This window comes from Scleropages formosus, chromosome 15 (genome assembly GCF_900964775.1).
Source record: "Scleropages formosus chromosome 15, fSclFor1.1, whole genome shotgun sequence".
NCBI classification, from domain to species: Eukaryota; Metazoa; Chordata; class Actinopteri; order Osteoglossiformes; family Osteoglossidae; genus Scleropages; species Scleropages formosus.
The window spans coordinates 4,561,761-4,583,291 of record NC_041820.1 but is presented as its reverse complement, the minus strand read 5'-3'; the positions used below and the strand labels follow the sequence as shown (position 1 = coordinate 4,583,291).

Sequence of the window (21,531 nt, the reverse complement as noted above, 5' to 3'; positions counted from 1 at the left end):
CTTATTGGGTTCATTACAGAACGCATGGCTGGGTATTTAGGTCACCACAGACAAAGGCTACAGGCTGGACACTCACAGCTCTCGCTCAGCAACACTATTTGCATGTCACGATGGGGGTCCGATTCAGCTTTCCAGAAACATCCTCGTCAGAGTTTGCCATGGCTGTTCCGAGTCTGGAAGTAGCCATTTCACATTGTGTTTGGTAAATCACATTTTTAGTGTCAAACCATAGATCAGCCCCAATTTGTTATTCACTGGCACCCAACCTGTATCATCACACAGCCAGTTTTATAGTGTTTATATTTGGACTCAACTCTACTTAACTGGTAAATGCTGTCAGTTAAACAGTATAAACCTCTTTATGTGCCAAAAATCTTTTGTGTTCCACCGAGGTCTTTGAAAGGAAAGTCACACCACTAGATTGTTTGCTTTAATATTAAACTAAAAATAAATGTTTTCCAACACATCCACTCAGATTTCAGTTTTCAAAGCATCAGCGCAGAGTCTGTGACTCAATTACTTGATAGCAGAGGCAACTGTGAAGCATTAATTTCCCACATTTTGAATAAGGAGAAAAAAAATAAAATAAAAAGGCAACTGGTAACATAGCCATTAGACCTGCTGCCTTTGAATCCAAAGGTTCAAAGTTTGAATCCCACCTCCGGTTGTAGTACCCTTGGGCAACACTTACCCTACATTGCTCCAGTAAAGTTACCTAGCTGTATAAATGGGTCAATAATTGGGAAGTAACTTAACATTGTAAGTTGCTTTGGAAAAAGCATAACCTAAATTAATAAATGTAAATGAGTTGACACACAGGTGGCAAAGAGTATAAACTCTGACCCACCTTGAGAATTTAGTGTAGCTCATGAGAGATGGTGGAAAATATATGTACACTCAACAGAATTACTAAGCTGCTGAAAATGCAGAAAAGGGCTTGGAAAGTTTCCTCAAATATGTAAAATGTTCTTTGGGCTGAAGCTTCTTCAAGGAATTCATGATATCCAGGAGATGGAAAAATATCCTTGAAAGTCAACATAGTGGCTGCCAAGTGAATAGTTACCAGTGCTGTAACTATTTGTCGGTTGCAAAAACTTATTCACTAGGGATTATCACTGCTTAATGTAACACAACTGTAAATGTTGTAGGGCAAAGCAAATGAGACCAAACAAGCAGTTCACTGGCCTGTGGTTGTGTTGAGGAACATGCCAGGGGTAAACTTCCTCCTGTCTTCAATGAAAGCGAAAGCAGGCGTGTCATAGAAATGGAAATAAGACAGAAAACTGGTGAACTGGGTCAGTGTTAGACAGTGATGAAACTGCGGTTCTGTTCTCTTCTGTTCCTAACTTCACAGTGTGTTTGTGGTTTTGGGTGGAACTCAGCTCTTGGGTGATACAGCCCACAAGGAGCACAGGGAGTGGCTTTGTGCTCACCCTTCTTACAGCTGACTTCCTGTCCAGTTGACGGCTCTTGTTATCTACCCCTAAGTGGTTCCAAAACACCGGAATCACGCCATCATATCTTTACGGGGCACCCCCCTTTAATGACTAAGGAAAACAAGCCTGTCTGATGGAAGTCTGGGGTTTTTCCTTGAGGGTGAGATGAAGGAAATGAGTGATTCTTCATTCAGATAAATACTGTAAATTTCAGTATTTAGTAATCCAAAAAAATGAACTGGCTGTAAGCTGGAGATTTTGGCTCAGCCTAATGCACATTATAAAAAATAAAAAAAGATATCGAAGCAGCATTGCTAGTAATTTACCCTGCAGTGTGTTATTTGCATACACAACACCTTTAAGTCATCCAAAGAGATCGATTACACAGAATGGCTGTAAATACTGGAAACCTGCAGGCTTGGTGGGTACAGGGTTTACACTTCCTCGTCTGCTTTCTGCAAGATGATGAAATTCCACCAAAATGTACAGCCAGGATCAAGGTGGACTGATAACTCCAGGGAAATTCCTTGCATTCATTATCGCTCACGTAACTGCTAAGCAGGCAAGGGTTCAGAAGCAAGGGAGTGAAGAGTGTTCACACTCCACTTTGTGTTTCATGGGTGAAGATGAATATTGCTATGATGACATCCATGTTTTAAGGAATGCTATGAGAGAGAGGACTAAACTTTGGTGGTGTGAGGATTAGAGCCATTGATTTACCATCAGAGGACAAAGGTTTGAAGCTTGACCATGCTGTAATACCCTTAAGCAAGTTATTTACCCATTAAGTCACCAGTTTAAAATATATATATATATATATATATATATATGGGGGTGCGGTGGCGCAGTGGGTTGGACCACAGTCCTGCTCTCCGGTGGGTCTGGGGTTCGAGTCCCCCTTGGGGTGCCTTGCGACGGACTGGCGTCCCGTCCTGGGTGTGTCCCCTCCCCCTGAGTTGCCGGGTTAGGCTCCGGTTCCCCGTGACCCCGTATGGGACAAGCGGTTCTGAAAATGTGTGTGTGTGTGTGTGTGTGTATATATATATATATATATATATATAAAAAAAATCCGGTTCTATAAATAAGTAAATCATTGTAAGGAACTTAGTGTGGAAAGCAGCATTAAAAGTTGCTTTGGAGAAAGGTGTCAGCTAAACAATGGTTAATAATCTCAGAGCACAGTTGGTATCTAACTTTCAAGATGTACGTAATAGGAGAGGAACCAAAACGATAGTCGTCTCCTAAGCTTTTCTTGCCTGTAATGTTTTAGCAAAGAAATCGTAAGAATCTCTACCTCTTAAACTTCTGAACCACAGGAGCTTCCCAGCTCTAATAACAAGCCCTCCACTGTACACCCAGGGAGCACAGTCTCTAGTAGAGAGCTGTATTTACAGTACAAACATAAAAATGTTTTCATGCAATGCTTACGATCAGAAACCATCTTGAAGTAGCTGCATGACAGGAATGGCTTGTGGTTCACCTAGACCTGCCATTACCCCACTGACCAGGGCATGCAAACCAGCCAGGACCCGAGCTGTCCCGGGGTTTAACTACACATCCTGCTGGGGACCAACCCAGCCAAGAGGACCAGACATACTGCGGCATTTTCTACAGCTCTACTGGGCTAAACGTCATCAGCATATAGATGGACAAGGCACAACAAGTCACACGGCAAGGACTAGAGCCCTTCCCTGAGGCATGGCGCTCCCAGGGAAACAGACTGCAGATACTGGAAATAGCTGAAGTTTGAATGGACTAAGATTCCATCTGACAGTTCATGGTTCACCCCACCCCAGAAAAAGGAAACAGAAAAGATGCATAGATTCGATCTGTCGTACAGCACTTCAGCTGAAAATATGCCAGGCAGCTCTTCTTCCCTCAGGGAGCAAACCACACTGGATGGAGAAAAACAACTACAAGGCCACAGCTCAGACTGGAGAAGAACAAGAGAGAGTACGTTTCCATGGTACCACAATCGCTGTGTGGCACAGCAAGCTTGTGAAGATCAACGCGTGATTTAACGGCCCAATACAAACTTAGCCAAAACACACATGACTGTTAGAGCGACAGCTGTTGTCACCTTGACAGAATGCTGTGATTTACACTACAGCCGCCCACAATGGTTCCCTCCCACTGATGCACATGCTGCACCCAATCTGGCCAGAGCATCATCCTGCCACCACTGTGAGATCTACAGGATTTGCTCAACTAGGACAATGACAGTTGTGTTTTTATACCAATGCAGGCCCATAGAAAGATAAATTTGTGTTTATTCATTTATTTCGCAAAGCACTTCTGTTTTATTACTACAATGTTCTGCTCCAGTCTGCAATTCATCTGAATGCTATTTCCAGGCTAACTGGCTATGGTTACTGCCTGAAATCCTCCTAAGCTCTCTTCTTGAGGGAAAACACTTCTATGCAAAATGGGAGATAATTTATGCTCCCTGAATAAAAGCTGATTTCACTCCATTAGCAGACTGAGGTTCTGCTTTAAAGCCTCATGAAAAAGAGCAGATAACAGGGCAGGAACCCCACACTGCAGCAAAGGCCAGACTCAAAGAGTGGCCTGAGCTGAAGAGGAGCTACATCTTGTGGAGTAAGATAACTGACAACAATTTACCATTGAAAGCAAGCCTGAGTCTCTAGTTTTCAGGGTTTTTAGGCCAAACTAGGACACCTGTACTTTAAATAAATAGCAAGTTAATAAGAGATGCTTTTTAGTACACCCAAAGAGATAATACCTACAAGATGTACAGGAAATTACTGAATCTATATAAAAGTAGTACTGCTTCCTAGGTCGGATACTTAAACTACCACACAGCTTCTGCAAAATATGGAAATCTTCAAAAAAATCTGCTTAATACAGATTGTATAAAATCTGGCAGCTAAAAGGATCCATCTTACTATGCCAACCTTTCAAAATTTTTTGTTAAACTAGTGACCACTGGGAAGTTTGTGAGATCCTGAGTCGTTCCATAAGTAGCACTCTTACCTGTCAGCATGTGGTGTACAGGTGTAGCGATGTTGATGTCCTGTAGGTGCACAAGTGTCTCTGTGTGGAACAGGCGCAGTGTGGACCCTGAGCTGAAGGCAATCCAGATGCCCACGCCGGCCACAACCATGTGGGACACCACCATGCCCTCCTCCTGATGAGCTTCCAGGTGGCGCTGCACGCGAAAGTTAAAGGCCGAGAGTGGGGAGTCATTATGGGAGCACAAAGTCATGGTAACTTACTGCGCATATTCAGACATATTTCCGAAAAAAGGAACATTTACTCTTCGTTGTTTTGCCCAAACATTGTTAAACAAAAGGGCTATTTTCAAACTGTTTCACTCTCCTTTTCACAATCTTAACACAGACATGGTGGCGACAGCAGGCATGTCCACACTTATAAACACTTGTGTGCACGGACTGAGCAGTGGAAAACCAAATGGGGGGTCTTCAGTATCATTTCCTGTGGGTTCTCAGGCCACCCAGGTTCTGGTTATTCATTCGTGCAGGCTTGTACTTTCCAATTCTATCAGCCTGCATTGGCCACCAACTGAGAAAAACATTAACTTTGGCCTGATAATCCAATAATTGGATCAATTAAGTGATCAAAAGCTCAGAGTGGGACAAAATATGGGGGGATTTTTGTGGTCCAAAGACCTGAAACAATGCATAACGTAATGAGCAAGAAGTCAAATACAAAAACCAGGACACAGCTTTGTGGTGATATTTCTAGAAAATGGCCACTTTCGTTAATACCACTCCTTAACAGGCAGGAAGGAAAAGCCGATCAGAATGAGACGGATGTAGGAAAATGCCCATTAATATGCTAAGATCATTTCATCCCATGGCACTCTGCAAGTTCAGTTTTTTTTGGTATGGATTCCTGTCACTATAGATACAAGGAGGAATGTTTGAAATTATTACATTTTAGTGGACTTTTCAGCTTTTCTAAGCTGCAGGAGTAAACACTTTTTGTGGGGCATGTACTGCATAACTGTTAGCATTGAGGAATACTTTGCATAAAGCTTTTTTTGTATTATTAAAGTCAGTGAAGGTGGATATGGATCCAAAGTACAGAGCAGTTTCATACTGTTGACAGAGAAGACTGAAGTTGTCAACTAAAGTTCACAGTGAAGACTAAAGTTTACTTCTCCTGAAGCAAACAGACTGCAAAAGTGTGTTTTTGTGTCTTTTAGGTCAACTGGTTTTGAGTTAAGGGCCAGGAGGTGTTTCCACTCTGCTACAAACGTTTCCTACCGAAATTTTAATGAAAAAAAGCCATGATAGGGAAACTTGATACAGGTTGATTCTACCTCATCTAAATTCTCACCCTTTCTCCCATAAACGGAGTAAAACTCCAGTTTCACTCAATAAAACTATTATTGGTACAGTATTACTTAACTGAAGGAGCTCACAGGGACACCATGCTGCGTAGCGTTTAAGGACGAAATTGGACTGGAGACCAAAACACATCAGGCTCAAACCCTAGGACAGGAACTGCTGAGGTGTAGCACCCTTAAAGCGAGACCTGATTCATGCGGTAGAATCGGCTCGCCTTAGATCCTAGTGATAAAGGGCATTCTGTCCACATGTGCACGAGCAGAGTTGGATATTTCCCACCGCCTGGCCCTCCCTGAGTGGCCACCATATAAACCATTTCCAAAGTCCCACACAGGTGGTCAACTAATGAGCTTAATGACACTAACAGGATTACGAGTCACAGCATGCTGGACGGGAAACCGGCTTGACTATTCCGGGACACCAGCAGGTGTGGGTAGCCCTGGGCCGAGCTGGAATGCAGTGCGACATCGCACGTGTCCATGGTCCTTGAGAGGTGGAATACAAACTTGTGCTTTAGCTATTAATTCGACTAGGATAAGGCCACAGTGAATGTCATAAAGCAAGTAGTGAGCAGAAGGCGAATGTTATTTTAAAAATAGCCATGGCTTGAGTTCCAGTTATTTAACAAAAAAAGCTTCCAAACGCTTTAAAAATATGGAGAAAATCATCAGCCATGAATATGTAACATTCCACAAGCGTTCAGGTTTTAAAAATATAACAACAAGCCCTGGGTGCTTCCTTTCCATTTCACCCACAGTCAAATGGCCTTCATTGCAAAACTAAAGCGGCAAGTATTGTGAACTGAAACACAGTACATCAGCATTGTGAGCTCATTTGAGTCAAATTACTACTGATCTCTGCAACCAGCTTTGTTTTAATTCCCACTGTATAACAATGTCATTGCTGGTTATGAACAGCATCACGATTTCCCGTTTCCTAGAAACATCCAATTTAAAAACTGCTAAATATTTTGCAGATGTGAAAATATTTCAATATTCATCCTGAAGAAACGGCTGCAGCTCACTAGCTCAGGTTTTTCCATTGATCTCACACCTGTGTATGTGATTCTTTAAACTGCACAGACAGACCCTCTGCCAAGCAGTCGCAATCAGGTTTCCACATCTGAAACTCAGACTGTCTTTTTATGAGAATATTGATCTGGAATATTTGGCTGCTCTGCACCTTCCTGCACATGGTGTGTGAGGCTGGAAAGCTTTGCCAAGCTCTGCGTAGGAGGAAGGTACCCGGTCTCAGAGCACTGGCTGACTGTGGAGAGGCAGCTGAACTGTGCTCAGGGCAGCTGATGACTGCTGTCACGCCCACTTCCCCCGATCCCATCCCAGCAAGCGGAAAGGACGGATTACGCAAGATATTCTTCATAAAAATAACCCAGTGGGTGGCTAAGTGCTTGATGTGGGGGAATGCGAAATTTAAGAGGCAGCTTTTTCCAGAGTATTTTCTTTCATTGTTACAACTTTTTTCAAAATGCACCATTGAGGAACAATCCACCTAGAATACACCCACAGCATGCTACTACTGAAAGCTTCACATTGCCCTCTTTCAGACCTGTAATTTATCTATAATATGCATATACACGCAAATATACAGCACAGACCATAAGATTTTGTAAGAATTAATATGAAGTTTTAAAAGTAAAGAAAACAAACAATCTTAAAGCACGGTTCAAAGGCTAAGGTCACATGGTAGGCGAATTATTAGTGCCCCACGGTCTGCAGTGAGAACAATGCAAGGATAGTAATCCCCATCCTATAACATATCCTAAGGAAAAACAGATCTTTGGAGGGAGGAGTGCAGAATGTGTACCTCTATAGCATGTGTCTTGGTGCTGATAATGAAGACCTGTCCTCCAGATGAAGCCCACACATGTTCCTCCATGGCCAGCATACTCTTCACTGGGAGAACACCCAGCTTTACCAGCTTCGGGGACTCTGTGTCCCACAGGGCATCTGCAGGATGGGAGAGGGGGCATTGAGGGGTAGTAAGCCAGTTATGTAGGACCACCAATGGTTTTGCTTTTCATTTTGTAAGCACTAGTGGTGCAAAGGCCTCTGTCCTTAAATACGGGCTGACTTGCAGAAAAACCCAGGTAAAATTAACATTGCCATATAAATCGGCACTGGTGGCACATTTGACAAAGGGAAAACGCTGAAAACTGGCAGAAAAGACGTTGCAAGGGATTCAAACACCTTCTATATCTAATGCAAAACATGAACGATCGAAAACCCGGTACACAAAAGGTCCTGTGACACTGCTCACCACCTTCAAATTACTACAAAAAGTCAGATTATGGTCTCCGTGCAAACGAGACTGCACACAACCGCTCTGTGTACGAGACTGTGCGCATGTGTCCGTCCCCACAGCCTTCTCTTTCTAGAAGCCGTAAGCAGTTAAAAACACCACCACTAAGTTTTACATTCTAGAACGTTCCGCCTGTTCCGCCAGAGCTTGGTGACACAGCAAGTCAGGAGGAAGCTGACTAGACATTCTGTGCATCATTAAGGAGGGAATGTGTGCCGGTAGTGTCCTAATTGCAACCCCCATTACATAAGCAGTGCTCAACCCAAGAGCGCCTACGCTACACCCTCGCTATGGAACAATGGCATTCTGTCTATGGGCACATCAGCGCTTGTGAGGGCATGTCACAATGTGTCATTCCCGCACGCTGCTCAGAAACACTGGAAATTACCATGGGAAGGGATTTAGCTGAGGGGTGTGAAATAGTAAAATAAGAGAAAGCTCACGAGAATTTAATCCATAAAAGAAAAGCAATGAATAAACACCTGGCCCCAGTGGTGTTCTCGTTGTGAGGTTCTCTTTCGTCCCTCAGTTAGTCTCACAGGTCAACACTGGCAGGTACCCACAGAACATGATATTAAACCAGCCACTGGTGACGGCATAGTGATGAACATATCAGAATTGAGACTACATGAACCTGCTGCTGTACTCCTGCTAAAATGTTTAACTACTTGTATAAACGTGTAAAATTGTAAGACGCAAAGTAATCATTCTCTTATCTGCCTACTTTGCTTGCAAGGCTTTTCAGCCCCAGCTACTGACCCCAGGGATCTAAAACGAACTTGTCATACAGACCAGCATCATTTTCTTTGTCTTACACGGTATCCTGATTCCCCTCATTTCATACCAGCCGACCCCCAGCAGTGGTTCTTCTGGCTCTATTGAAAAGTGGATCTAATCTAAATGCTAATCCAGACTTGGAGAGCCTACTGTAAAGAAAGACTTTATTACAGGACCTGCTATTAAATGTACCGAAACAAGCAAAGAGGTATAAAACTTTTCAAAGAGCAGTGCCTCATGTTCAAGTTCTGACAGCTGCCGGTGAGGGTGGGAAAAGAGTGACACATCACTACATGTCAGCAGCTGATCATCTGAACACAAGTACAATAAACAGTCATCCCTCAGGAATGACTGTTACAAACACTTGGACCTTGAATGAGGATCAATTATTTCCAAGTTCCAGGGTCAGCTGTAGTACTCTTGAGCAAGGTACTTGCCCTAAATTCCTCCAGTAAAATTACACAGCTGTATAAATACACACACACACACACACACACACACACACACACACACACACACACACACACACATTTTCAGAACCGCTTGTCCCATACGGGGTCACAGATAACCGGAGCCTAACCCGGCAACACAGGGCGTAAGGCCGGAGGGGGAGGGGACACACCCAGGACGGGACGCCAGTCCGTCGCAAGGTACCCCAAGCGGGACTCGAACCCCAGACCCACCGGACAGCAGGACTGTGGCCCAACCCACTGCGCCACCGCACCCCCGCTGTATAAATAAATAAATAAATAAATAAATAAATAAATAATAGTTGGTAGCTTAATATTGTAAGTTGTTTTGGAGAAAAACATAAGCTAAATTAATAAATACCAAAGGTGCTGAATGCTGCAGCCTGAACAACTGCTTTGTTTGAACATTTCTTCAAATAAAATGGACAAATAGTAATGGCCATTTTGTTTTTTTATAGAAATTTTAAGGGGGTTTAAAAAAAAAAAAAAAAAAAAAAAAAAACAAACTTAATTTGAGTGTCTGGGAATCTATGAATAAATGTTTAGTTTCTAGTAAATATGGCCACCTGAAGAACTGGCTGCTGCAAAGTCCTGCTGGTATTGTGAAGAAATCACAAAAGGGGCGGCCGGGTGCATTCAGTCATTCCTGGAACATTCCTGCTGGGAGACTCATGATGTAACTGGAGCCACAGTTACAAAAGGCTATTTTATAACAGGGCCCTATTCCGCAGCCAGGCCGGTGACAGAGCCGGGCCCAGGCCCAGGATGTACGCCAACCTGCGTCTGCTCATTGTCCCCAAGAGCCCTTCCAAGGACAACTGACTGATAGACTCTAAATTGAAAAGGATGAACGCATGAGGAAATGGTGTGATGTGCATGCAGAATTCTGTGCTCAAAATCAGACATTCCTTCAGCCCCCTGAAATGAGCTCTCCAACTTCACTTAGTTGGCCGACAGTTTGGCGTGAATATTTTCCTCCTCCTCAACTTTCCTTACAGCAAAATGCTCTCCTGCTGCAACACTTATGCGTCCTGCTGTCTGCAGAGCCAACAGGTGAGGATTAAAATAAAAAAGACCTTGGATTCAGAGATTTCTGTGCATTTCCTGTTCGAAGCTTTTGCATATTTGAATGTGTAAACTTGCATACAGAAGCAGGGCCACACAACACAGGTTGCCAAAGAGGTGCAGGTAACACTGCGGCAGGTGGGTGTCAGACAGCAGGGCTAAAACAGTACCAGTAAGCTTCCCCGAGGCTGAAACAAGTTGATGAAAATGATCCCCACAAAAGCCTCTTGCCAATGACTCAGCACAACCTCAGTCACTACAAACAAACAAGCACAAGCCTGTAGAAAACCCTAACCTGAGAAGACTGAAAAAGCGAGGAAGAGGAAAAAAAAAAAAAATAAAGTGCTGGCACTTTAAAGACATTTTTCTACTGCCTACTGGTAGCCATGACCTCCCAAGCAATGGTGCTGCAGGACATAATTTCTCCTCCTCATTTGGGAGATTTCCATTGAGTTTCTACGCTCCTGAAGACACCAGCATAAAATACACAACAGGAACTCATCACAACACTAATTCTACCTAGTGTTTGATATTAGCATTCCTGTGGAGATGGCATCTTCACTCCTGAGATCAACTCATAGTCTAAGTCGTCACAAATACAGAGGAAGAATGAAACCGATAAAAGTCATTGGGGAAAAAAGTTGAACCCCCCCCCAAAAAAAGCACTTTGGATCTCTGATGAAGTTCTGTTTGAAGAGTTCTGGGACAAAACGGAGAACAAATGAGCAGATGACTCACCACCATCCTGTTCTCCCCCTGGCAGAACATGGGAATAGCCACTTTTCTCTCATTTTATCCTATTTGTCTTCAAAAGAAACAAAACAGCCAAAGCTCCACAGGCCTCTGAAGGAAGCACAACCACGCTGCCTCTGAGACCCTTTCCTTGAACAGGAACACAGAGTAACCAGCACCTTGACACTCAGTTCTCTGTTTATCAGAATGTGTTACCATCTCCTGTCTCATGACACTGCATTAAGAGTTTCATCCAAAACCACAATGCAGTTTTCTTAGCCACTAAGCAAATAATGAGTTGCCACACAATATCCCTTAATCTCAAGGGTGCCAAAAAGTTAAACAAAAACATATCTAATGACTCTTACAAGGGCCAAACAATACTGCATATGGCACACAAATAACATCATTCTGAGCAGTTTCCTGCCAAGTGTGACCACATGGTTTGCTCTGGTAAGGGGGGGGGGGGGGGGGGAGAAAAAAAAAAAAAAAAAAAAAACCTCACTACCTCAGGACAAATCTGATAACCTCTCCTGACCATGTTGCTTCAGTACTTCCATAAAGCAGGAAAAAGAAGACAGCTTTCTGGTCCAAGCTGCCCTGGTCATTCTTTGTCTTCAAGAACAAAAAGTGGTAAAATGGCCTCGTTCCAGTTCCAGGAAAAAAAGTCAACACGGAATTTTCTACATGGTAAATGGTATCAGATTTCAGCTATTTATACCATGTCTTACAACAGATGTGTTGAGTGCTTGAGGAAACAATTTTTGTAGGCCACTGAATTAATGTAACTTCCTAACCAACTTTAGGAACATGTCTCAGACCCCAAAGGAGCAAATCCCTGATAAAAAACAAAAAAAGTTGTTGCCATATGTGCATTTCAGATGTTACAGAACTCTAGCACTCGACACCAGGTCTGAAAAAGTTTCCGATGGATGGGTTCACCTGGACATCGGGAATAGATGGCAACGGCGCCGCTCACAAGGCCGGCGTACAGACACTGCTCCTTGTACACCAGGCTTGTAACGGTGGACCGCTCTGGCGTCGGGATGTTCTGGAGCCGAATCTTCTTCCAGCGCTGGCTGCTCTTATATACTGAGATGCTGCAGAGTCATGACAGAAGGAATTGAAAAGAAGCAATTGAAGCATATACAATATTGTCAATGAAAGCAGTTAAATTTCTCATCTGTGGAATATCTGTACAGCAGTGGAAGCACAGAGTTGCTGTTGCACAGGCCTATTCACAGCACTTAGAAGCATCACTTGCTGTTGCCAATTTATACCCTAAATCCCACCCTTCTCTCAAGACCTCCAAATATGCAAAAAATATTTTGCACTGGTGGGAGTCAGCAAGTTCCTGCCAACAATCATCACTTTTGTTAGGCCAAATAGCAAGAGGGTAATGTCTGCTAATCAAAAACACCAACTCTGGCAGCAGCTGGACAAAATTTGTCTTTAATAATTGTCAGCATAAGGGCATTTAGCCATCCTGTAACTGGACTTATTCAGGCAACAGTTTGGGACTGATATTAGGCAGCGAGCTCAGAAGACTGGACACACCTCCCATCCTCCATCCCCAAGCAAACTGTGGGAGTGTCTCCGCCCTTTCCTGAGGAGGTTTCAGTTTCTGCCACGCCTTCCTTGTCCTCTGGGGTGACAACCGGGGGTACGTGGGCCATGCAGAGAATGCGCGACTCCACGTTGAAGCACTCTGTCACCTTTGGGGTGGAGTTCTGCAGGGCCACCACAGAGATCTGACCCATCTGGTTTGTGCAGCTGGCCACCTGCATGGAAGTAAAATGGACACAGGTTTGAAAAAGAATAATTATCCTGGAATAGCTATCAAGGCCTGGTAGTGGAGCATATCCTCCAGGCTTTCCTATGTATCACAGTGACGCAAGTATTCATGAAGAATTAGTAAGTCAGGCCACATATTTAAAGTCACTAAAATGAGACTTCCTTTGAGATGTAGGAAACATACATTCTGCATCAGAGGATGGACTTGTAGTGACAATCTACAAACAGGCCTACCATATTCCAACCACTAATCACAACTTTTCTGAGAAGGCAAAGAACATCGTAATTAATTTTCAGCTGGGAAAAATAAAGGTTATTTTACACCCAGCAAATGATGAGTTTATAACAGAGAATAAGCTGTCAGGGAAAACGTAGACCATCCGTCAGAGTGCACCGACTCTGAGCTGAGCCCTTGCTGCGCAGGCAGTGATAAAACGGTCCCAGCTAAGAGGTACTCGATACCATAAGTGGGATCTATCTGAATAACGGCCAGCAGAGGTGTTGAATTATTCATTCAGATCACACTGTACAGGCGTACCATTATTCATTAAAGTGACATCACCATCTGTTCTCTTCTAACAATTCTTTTACAACTAGAGATGGCCAGGGAATGTGTGCATAGTCAAGGTCATCACCAACTTAGAACCAGCGATCTTTTAAACCAATTTACTTGTATCCTGTTCATTAACATACTGATATACTATATAATTGGATACGGGGCCAAAAAGTAGCTCAGTGATTACAGCAGTCACCTTGCACTCGAAAGACCTTGGTTCAAATCCTGGTTCATGCTTTAGTACCCTTGCAGGTATTTACCTTGAACTCATAAAGTACTAAATTGTATAAGTGAGTAAACCATTATAGTTTAGTGTACAAATGTAGCATTCCAAGTCACTTTGGAGAAGGGTGTTAAATAAATGACAATTGCTGTGTGTATAAAAGTCAGGAACTGCTGCTTACTGCTTAAACGCCACTTTACAAGGCCCCTTTCCCTCAAACTTTTTTTATTCAAATTGTGCTTGGAATCAGATGGCAGGCACGAGTAATAGTAAGTATAAATAGTGGGAATGAGCTGTGTGTAACGCATAAGAAGATGCATTTCCTACAGCAGGGATGACAAAGTGTAAACCCTCACCCACACACAGCCGTGGCCCAATGCGGGTATGTCTGCGGTGCTCTCGGGGTTGTAGAGCGGTTCTGGGTTGTGGACTGCACACTCCACCTGCCCAGAGGTTAGACAGACAGCTTAAATTGTTAGTCTACCTATCTGGACAAAATCTTCAGCTAAATGTCCACCAGGCACAAATATTTTGTATATCAGCCATTAATATTTCACGGTCTTATTAACACAGGACAGTTAAACGTGTGTCTGTTTTTCAAATATCCGTGACTTAATTACCCAACAGATCCTGGTGAGGTTCATAACATAGCAGAAGCATATTTATTTACTGGGAAATAGCACTCTGCAGTACACAAAGTTAGGTTGTCATGGAAATAAACCCTTTAAAGACCAGTTATAGAAGGAAATGGTTGAGTGCTGCAGCTTACTGTCCATTCTCTATACAACAACCGGTGTGAGAATGTAGAATTCCAACTGGAAGGACAGACAACACTTGCTCTAATATCACTCCCTGCTGTGATGCTGTTTACACATGGAAAGCTGAATCCGGCCATTGTGTCTGAGAGCTGAGGTCACCCACACCTTGAACTCCTGTAGTTTGGACATGACCACAGGCATCTGTCTCAGCAGAAGGGGGTGTTTCTGCTTTTTCATGTGGTTTCCATCATCCTCCGCTAGGAACCAGCCCTGGAGGTTGTCGTCCTCTGTCAAAAAGGCATACAAAGGCCTTGTGAGCTACAACACACTCAACCACTTCGGATCCCATCTCTGCCGAGCTGTGATGGCCTGTCTGCTCAAACACATTTCTTTATAAGAAAACCCTTCATCGTACATGCCGTATGGGAGATTCAGAAATGAGCATATTGGTTTAACTGCAGAGGTCATTAATCTATTTATACTATTTTGAGGTGCATATTATGGTCACTGTGGGACCGAGGGGCATAGCTGGAGACCAAATCCGGGCAATGACATCACAGAAAGTTTGGTCCTTGGAACCGATGCGCCCTGGCAAGGACAGTTTGGACTGAGGCGGCCTCTGTCCCCATAAATGGATCCCTTTTGAAGGAGGTGACATCACAGCACACCTGTGGGGTGAGTGGAATGGAACATACCAAGAGCCAGCTTGGCCATCTGTAGACTGCTGACCCAGGACTGCTTGGTGGCTGGGGTGAAAGTATTGAACACTGCCATGAAGAACGTCGGTCTTCCAGACCTGCACAGAGAAGGAGTAGGGCCTCCGTTGAGCTATTTTACCTCCGAAATCCAGCACATAATCAGTCAGGGCCCTAGAAGGTACCTTCTACCACACCAAACCCCTCTGAAGTTCTGCCATGAAGGTATCAAAACAGAAGTCACTCAGAAGTGGGGATGCTGTGTGTAATGAACAGCTGGAGGTTTGACAGTATTCTCTGCCCACATTACCCAAACTGTGAAATTAAGGGGGCTCATGATGGAAACACACTTAAAAATCATTAAAGCTTGAAGGATCAAAGGACCAAATGATGAAACTGAGGGACAGACACACACATCTGCCTTCATTAACCTATCAGAGTAAACAGCATTTTCCAAGAAATCAAAAGTGCAGCAAAGAATAAAAGTTGTACACGTGCAGGGAAACTAATAAGCACACGGAAGTGGAAAGTAACAAAAAGGAGCAGAAGCTGTGGTTTTTCTATCATCATAAAAGAACACTGAGCTTTAGAAAAGACGTGATTGCGGGACAGGCAGGAACTGGAAGCATAGCACGATACTCAGTAGAGCTGTCGCCATGGGAAACGGAGCTCACTTGTCGTGCTTCCCAGGCAGCTGTAGCTGGATCCTACAGCGGTCAGCGGCACGGATCTCCTCCTCCTTCTTGGAGATGAGCCGCTGCAGGCCGGACACCCAGTCTTGAGCCACGGTGGCGTTCACATTCTGTGGGGGGAGGGTTGGAGAGAGAAAGGAGTGAGCAGCAGCCAATGCCACTCACTGACAGCTTTGGTGGTGGCTATGCATATCAATCAAACAGGAGCTCCTCTGTGGTGGGTGGGGCCAGCTGTTGCCAATGGGTAAACTGTGGTCCTCAGTCACTCCTACAGAATGCTCTAGCTTTCTGTGACAGCAGCCTCAGACAAGAGGTCATTCATCTTCCTGCCTTGAGGGAGATCTTTGTTGCCACAACTCTCTAGAGACATTACCACAACTCAGCAAGTTTCATAAACTTCTCAAACAGCCAGTAACTATCACACAGTTCTGTGTGGGAGAGCTGTTACTGAAGATGCTGACTAAATAAAAGTTTCATCAGTCAGTACAATGATTCACAGACCACTGACCTATCATCACTTGTCAGTACAGGGCACCCTTTAGTTATGACCTGTATGTTGAGGGGGGAGGAAAGAAAAAAAAAAAAAAACCCCACCAGATGGTTGAGAGACTCCGCCAGGCTGCCTCTTACCTGGTAGTTGCCCTTCAAGCTGCTGATCATGCCAGAGATCTGGTTGACAAGGCTGAGGTCATGAATGAGGTTTTGAAGATCTTGGTACAGCTGACCAGGGCCCATGTACAGCTTGTCTGAGGACAAGAATTAAGGAGGTGGCTCAGTGTGGCACTGACATACTGGCTCGGTACACGCTGACACCAGTTAAGACACAACACTATAGTTGAGGCCAACAGTATATGAGTATATGGCAGCAGTATCATGTTTAATACTGCAGTGTAACATTTTGTGACACTAGGGGACAATGAATGGTAACGGAGAAAACACCACCACATTCAAACACTCTGAGGAACATCACAGGAAACAGGTTTTTGGTGGTCAAGCGTTGAGGAAACCCCATGTTTGTCTCTTCTGGCTGCTTCTCCTTCCCCTGCGGTGTGGACTGACAGGGAAGTGATGGTGGGAATTTCTCCATCTATGACACAAGTCTTTCCAAAAACCAAAGCAGAGGAGCAATGACATAAACTGGACACTGGACAAAAACTTTAAGGTAATCAATTTACATACTACTGAGGAATTAGAAGTTCTAATCATTCCTCCAAAAAGGGAAAAAGTACAAAATGAAGAAGATCAGGAAGGCCAATAACGTCAGCAAGTTGAACATATATCGGTACATACCCCCTTACTCTCTACCCCAGACCGCTGATGTGCCCTGCATGGCAACGGAAGCAGGGATATAAAGCAGTCATTGTTACCCCGGGTGTCCGGCTCAGGGACCGAAAAAAAGGCACTTTGCTTGTTGCGTGTGCATTGGGCGGGCGAGCGAAAAGGCCAGAACTATCTGAGGTCTCTTTCATGGCATGCCAGCAAGGAGCTTTTTCTTCTAAACCTGATGGCTCGTAAACTGGACTTAACCGTCCTGGAAACATGGTGGCGGGATGGGTGCACCCCCCGCCCCCCTTAACAAGCCTCTCTGCAGCAATGTTCACCCCCTTCAATTAGCAGCCGCATTTCCTGGGAGGCTTTGTGGAGAGTTTTGAACAGAAAGATGTTAGGGAACTGGATTTCAGACCTAAATGCTGCAAGACTTTTCAAACACGGCAGAATGTTTCACGTTAAACAATTGTAGATCCTAAAATCCATCCATTATCAACAACTGCTCGTTCTAAGCAGGATGACCTGGATACAAACCCATGTCCAGACCAACAGGCCAGGAAGTGTGAGGCACCAGTGCTACTTGCTACACCACTTGGACTTCTTTTATAAAATAAAAACTATTGAATTTCTTCTCAAAATTTCTGTCGAAATGAGCAGGACGCCCAAGAAGGGTGTACCGTTTCTTTGAAGGAGTATGATTAAAACACGTGTCCAAAAACACGACAAAATATATATTTCAGGGGCAGAATTTCTGTCAAATGTCGATCAGAGAGAAGGGTGCTGGATGGTGTGCAGCTGGACCATCTGCAGCCAAGTGCAGCGTCAGTGCTGGTTTAGTCCCGGAGATCGATGGCGCTTAACGCAGCAAGTTGCTTGACAGAGTAGCAATACAGATGCTGACCTGGAGACACACTGAAGACGGATGCGATGAATCCTGACAGAAGTGCCAGATTTCGCCAGGGTCATAAACATCGTTCCAAACAAAGACACCAAGGCCTACAGGCAGCCAGTGAATCAGCGGAAACTGTTTTGCATTCATTAAAAATGCATGAGCTGAGCAGTCACTCCTTGCACTTACATTGAAGTGTGGACAGTTTCCCATGAAATATGCTCCGATTCATTACATCCAAAGCCAACTTTGCCCGACAAGTGTAAAATTACACATTCTAAAACCTGGACATCGAATTGGAAAGCCTTAATTAGCATAGGTAAATAATATGGGAGATTCCTCAAGTTTGCAGCAGAAACAGTCTGCACAGCCATTACAGTCCCACATGAGTTGGTCTGAACGCAGATAGAACTGACCACACCAGCAGACTTCCAGTAAGAACACTGTCTGGCCTGAGACAGAGGTCATCCAGCTGTTCAGTTTCCTAGTCATGCCCCAGCAGACACCCGTAGACTCCAGGCTCCCATTTGGATCTCAGAGGAGGGAAACATGTACAGCACGTTCACACTTTGGGTTTTCCAGCTAAGAACAATTATAGACTTCTTTCGGTCACTTGAGGTGAACCAAAACTCAGTCACGTATGAAGAATGGCACACACTTTGTCAGAGGCAGCTGCTTACAAAGCCTGAAACTGTCTAATCCTTCTACTCCATCTCACATTTTTCATCCAGCAAAACACAATAAGGCTACACTGCTGAAATGTTGGTTCTTTAGCCAGCAAAGTGTTCCATCTGCAAACTGGTAAACTCAAGCCTTAAATAAAAACATGGTTTGCAAAGAAAACAAAAAAAACTATAATTCGTTAGCTGTTTTAGGTGGAGGTGCCAGGTAACCAGCCTGTAGACAGAGTGCTACAGGGCTGCATGAGGGGTTTTGGTCACTCTGAGCTTTTGATAGTTTTGATAGAAATTTCTGCCTGAATATCATGCACCTTATGACATCTATAGAAGCTGAGTTGGCACCCCTGGTCCAGACCTCTAACACAGATGGTCTAACCTTTGGTTGTGTAGGGGTTAACTAATGCACTATGCCAAAGCTTCTACCATTTGGCCACTGCCATTTTCCCCTTTTGCTCATGAGTCAATAACACCCCCATTTTTGGCAGGAAGTATGAGCCACAGAGAGACGGGAGGGTCGGAGAGCAATTTGCACCCAGGCTGCGCTCGGTTCCCACCCCTACTTCAGGGGGCCTTTCGTATGGAGGAGGACAGTATGGCGCTCATTTCAATAGCACCGGCTTTGTTTGCACGTCACTGCCTTCTAAGCCGTTGGCCAAGGCATGCCGTGTAGATGCGGGCACCCCGCCACGAAGCACTTCACACCGCGTGCAGTGTTGAGCAGAGGGATGTAGGTTCCAGTCCCAGGAGGAACACTGTTGACCTAACAAGAAACCAGCTGTACAAATAAGTGAAATGTAGAGCTGAGCAATTCACCATAGATTGTGGGGTTTGCAAAGCATATAAAGGAATCAGAAACAATTTCATGTATAATTAAGTAATTTGTGAAACAGAACTATTGCTATCGAAGAGTGTGCACAGGAGGGTACTCAAAATGTGCGTCAACATGCTAAAGTGTTAAGATGCTAATTTGCCAACAGGAAACGCTCACTCAGACAAGCAACTGCATAATGGCCAATTGTACCATAAACCCAGGACAGAAAATCCATCCTTGTCCCCACAGGCTGCAGCCTGAGGACTGGAAATCATTTTCCTTCCATTTCAGTAACAGCTCATCACTCACATGCCTGCATCACTCTGCTGGACTGCAAGATGGAATCACTCATTACCTTCAAACCAAACAGAATTTTCCACGTATGCATTCCTCTTGTTTCAGTGTGTTTCAAAGCCGTGTCCTAGAATACTGCTTAAAATATTGTTACCTAACAAAGCTACTAAATTCCTTCCTACTGACACAAACACACACCTTAATCCAGGCTGAGCCATTAAAACAATCCCACCTCCTGTTACACTAACCTTCAAAGTACTTACCCAGAACTAATAGAGTGAAAGTTACCCTGCTGTATATATGGGTAAATAAACAAGTAGATTAGTATACAACTCTAACATTGTATATTGCTTTGAACAGAGGCATCACATAAATAAATAGTTATGAAAAATTCTAAACCTGTATAGTTACCAATCAATTTCACAAAGTTTCAAAGTGTCAAACTCACTGATGATGAAACTACAGTTCAGTAAAGAAGGTGGGTGAGTCAGATATCGCAAGATCCAGTTGAATTAAAATGACAAAAGCAACACATGTCGCTGCACACAGTAAGCAGTTACCAAAGGATTTTCTTGTTTTAGACTCAAGTCATCGCTGAAGCTGTGTGCTAAAAACAGCAACTGCAAGCAAAAGACCACAAATCATAGTTTGCTCATGAAGCCCTTCCTTCACTACAGTATAAAATGACCGACACGCTCCGAACGGAGGGAACCCCGAAGGAAAGAGAGAAATCACATGTCCTGCTCTGAAAATGTTTTAGATACAAGCAGACTTCAAAAACCAAAATAGAAGCAGCATCAGAAAGCACCACAGGCCTCAAAATGACAGCCCTCCTCAGCTGGAACATTGGTCCACAGAAACGTGTGTGTGTGTGTGTGTGTGTGTGTGTACCAGACCACCACTGAAAGGATTAAAAGGAAAATCTGGAGAAAAAAAATCTGATTCCTCAAAACAACACAGAGTGATGATGGTCACTCTCTCACACATACACACATAGATATTCAAACAGGACTTCCTGTAGTCTCTGCCTGTTACTGGACTGGAAGAACAAGGTGGACATGGTCTGAGGTCCAATGCAGGTGTCACTCAGCAGGGGGCATCATGACTTTTCTGCTGACCGTTACAATTCCTATAGCGACACTTACTGGGCTTGGCGTTGACGACCACCTTCTCCCCAGAGTGGGGTGCTGGGAACCTGCAGCTGTCCCCTGTGTCCTCGCTGGAGCCAAACTCCACCACATCCACAAAGCTCAACGGGACACTCCACTTGAGCAGGAACCTCTGCCAGGAGGGGGCACCACTGCTGCCATCTTGGCTGCCTCTGCAGGGGCACGAGGATACAGGTAATGTACTATATGAGCGGTGCCTTTATGCACCCTCAACATGAGGTGTTGTGGTAAAAAAATATACTCATTGATGGAGACATCAGGTGGGGCATTAGAGCCACTGCCTTTGGATTCACAAGATCTAAATCCCACGCCCTGCTGTAGCATCTTTGATATAGGTAATTACTGCAATAAAAATGATCCTGCTGTATAAATGGGTAAATCACTGCAAGTACACTGAGCTTGTAAACTGCTTTAGAAAAAAAAAGCATCAAATGAATATCAATCTAGAATCACTATGAAACCCAGGTTCTCACACAGACACAGGGAGCGTTTGGCTCAGAGACTGTTCAACATCACCACCTCCAGCCTCACAGGCATCCAACCATAGTGCCAGATATGGGGCTCAATG

General features: G+C 44.2%; 1 protein-coding gene across 3 annotated transcripts in view; it reads right to left on the bottom strand.

The window, feature by feature from the left end:
- Positions 1-21,531, bottom strand: part of arhgef10 (Rho guanine nucleotide exchange factor (GEF) 10) — a 48,138-nt gene that overhangs the window by 5,973 nt on the left and 20,634 nt on the right. For all 3 annotated transcript variants that reach the window (XM_018732614.2, XM_018732605.2, XM_018732624.2), the window contains 10 exons: positions 20,940-21,115; positions 16,482-16,597; positions 15,834-15,961; positions 15,160-15,260; positions 14,630-14,751; positions 14,063-14,149; positions 12,691-12,914; positions 12,076-12,233; positions 7,595-7,737; positions 4,431-4,605 (listed from right to left, as the gene is read on the bottom strand). In XM_018732614.2, coding sequence (XP_018588130.2) covers positions 4,431-4,605; positions 7,595-7,737; positions 12,076-12,233; positions 12,691-12,914; positions 14,063-14,149; positions 14,630-14,751; positions 15,160-15,260; positions 15,834-15,961; positions 16,482-16,597; positions 20,940-21,115 — 1,430 coding nt within the window. The remainder of the gene's footprint in view (positions 1-4,430; positions 4,606-7,594; positions 7,738-12,075; positions 12,234-12,690; positions 12,915-14,062; positions 14,150-14,629; positions 14,752-15,159; positions 15,261-15,833; positions 15,962-16,481; positions 16,598-20,939; positions 21,116-21,531) is intronic.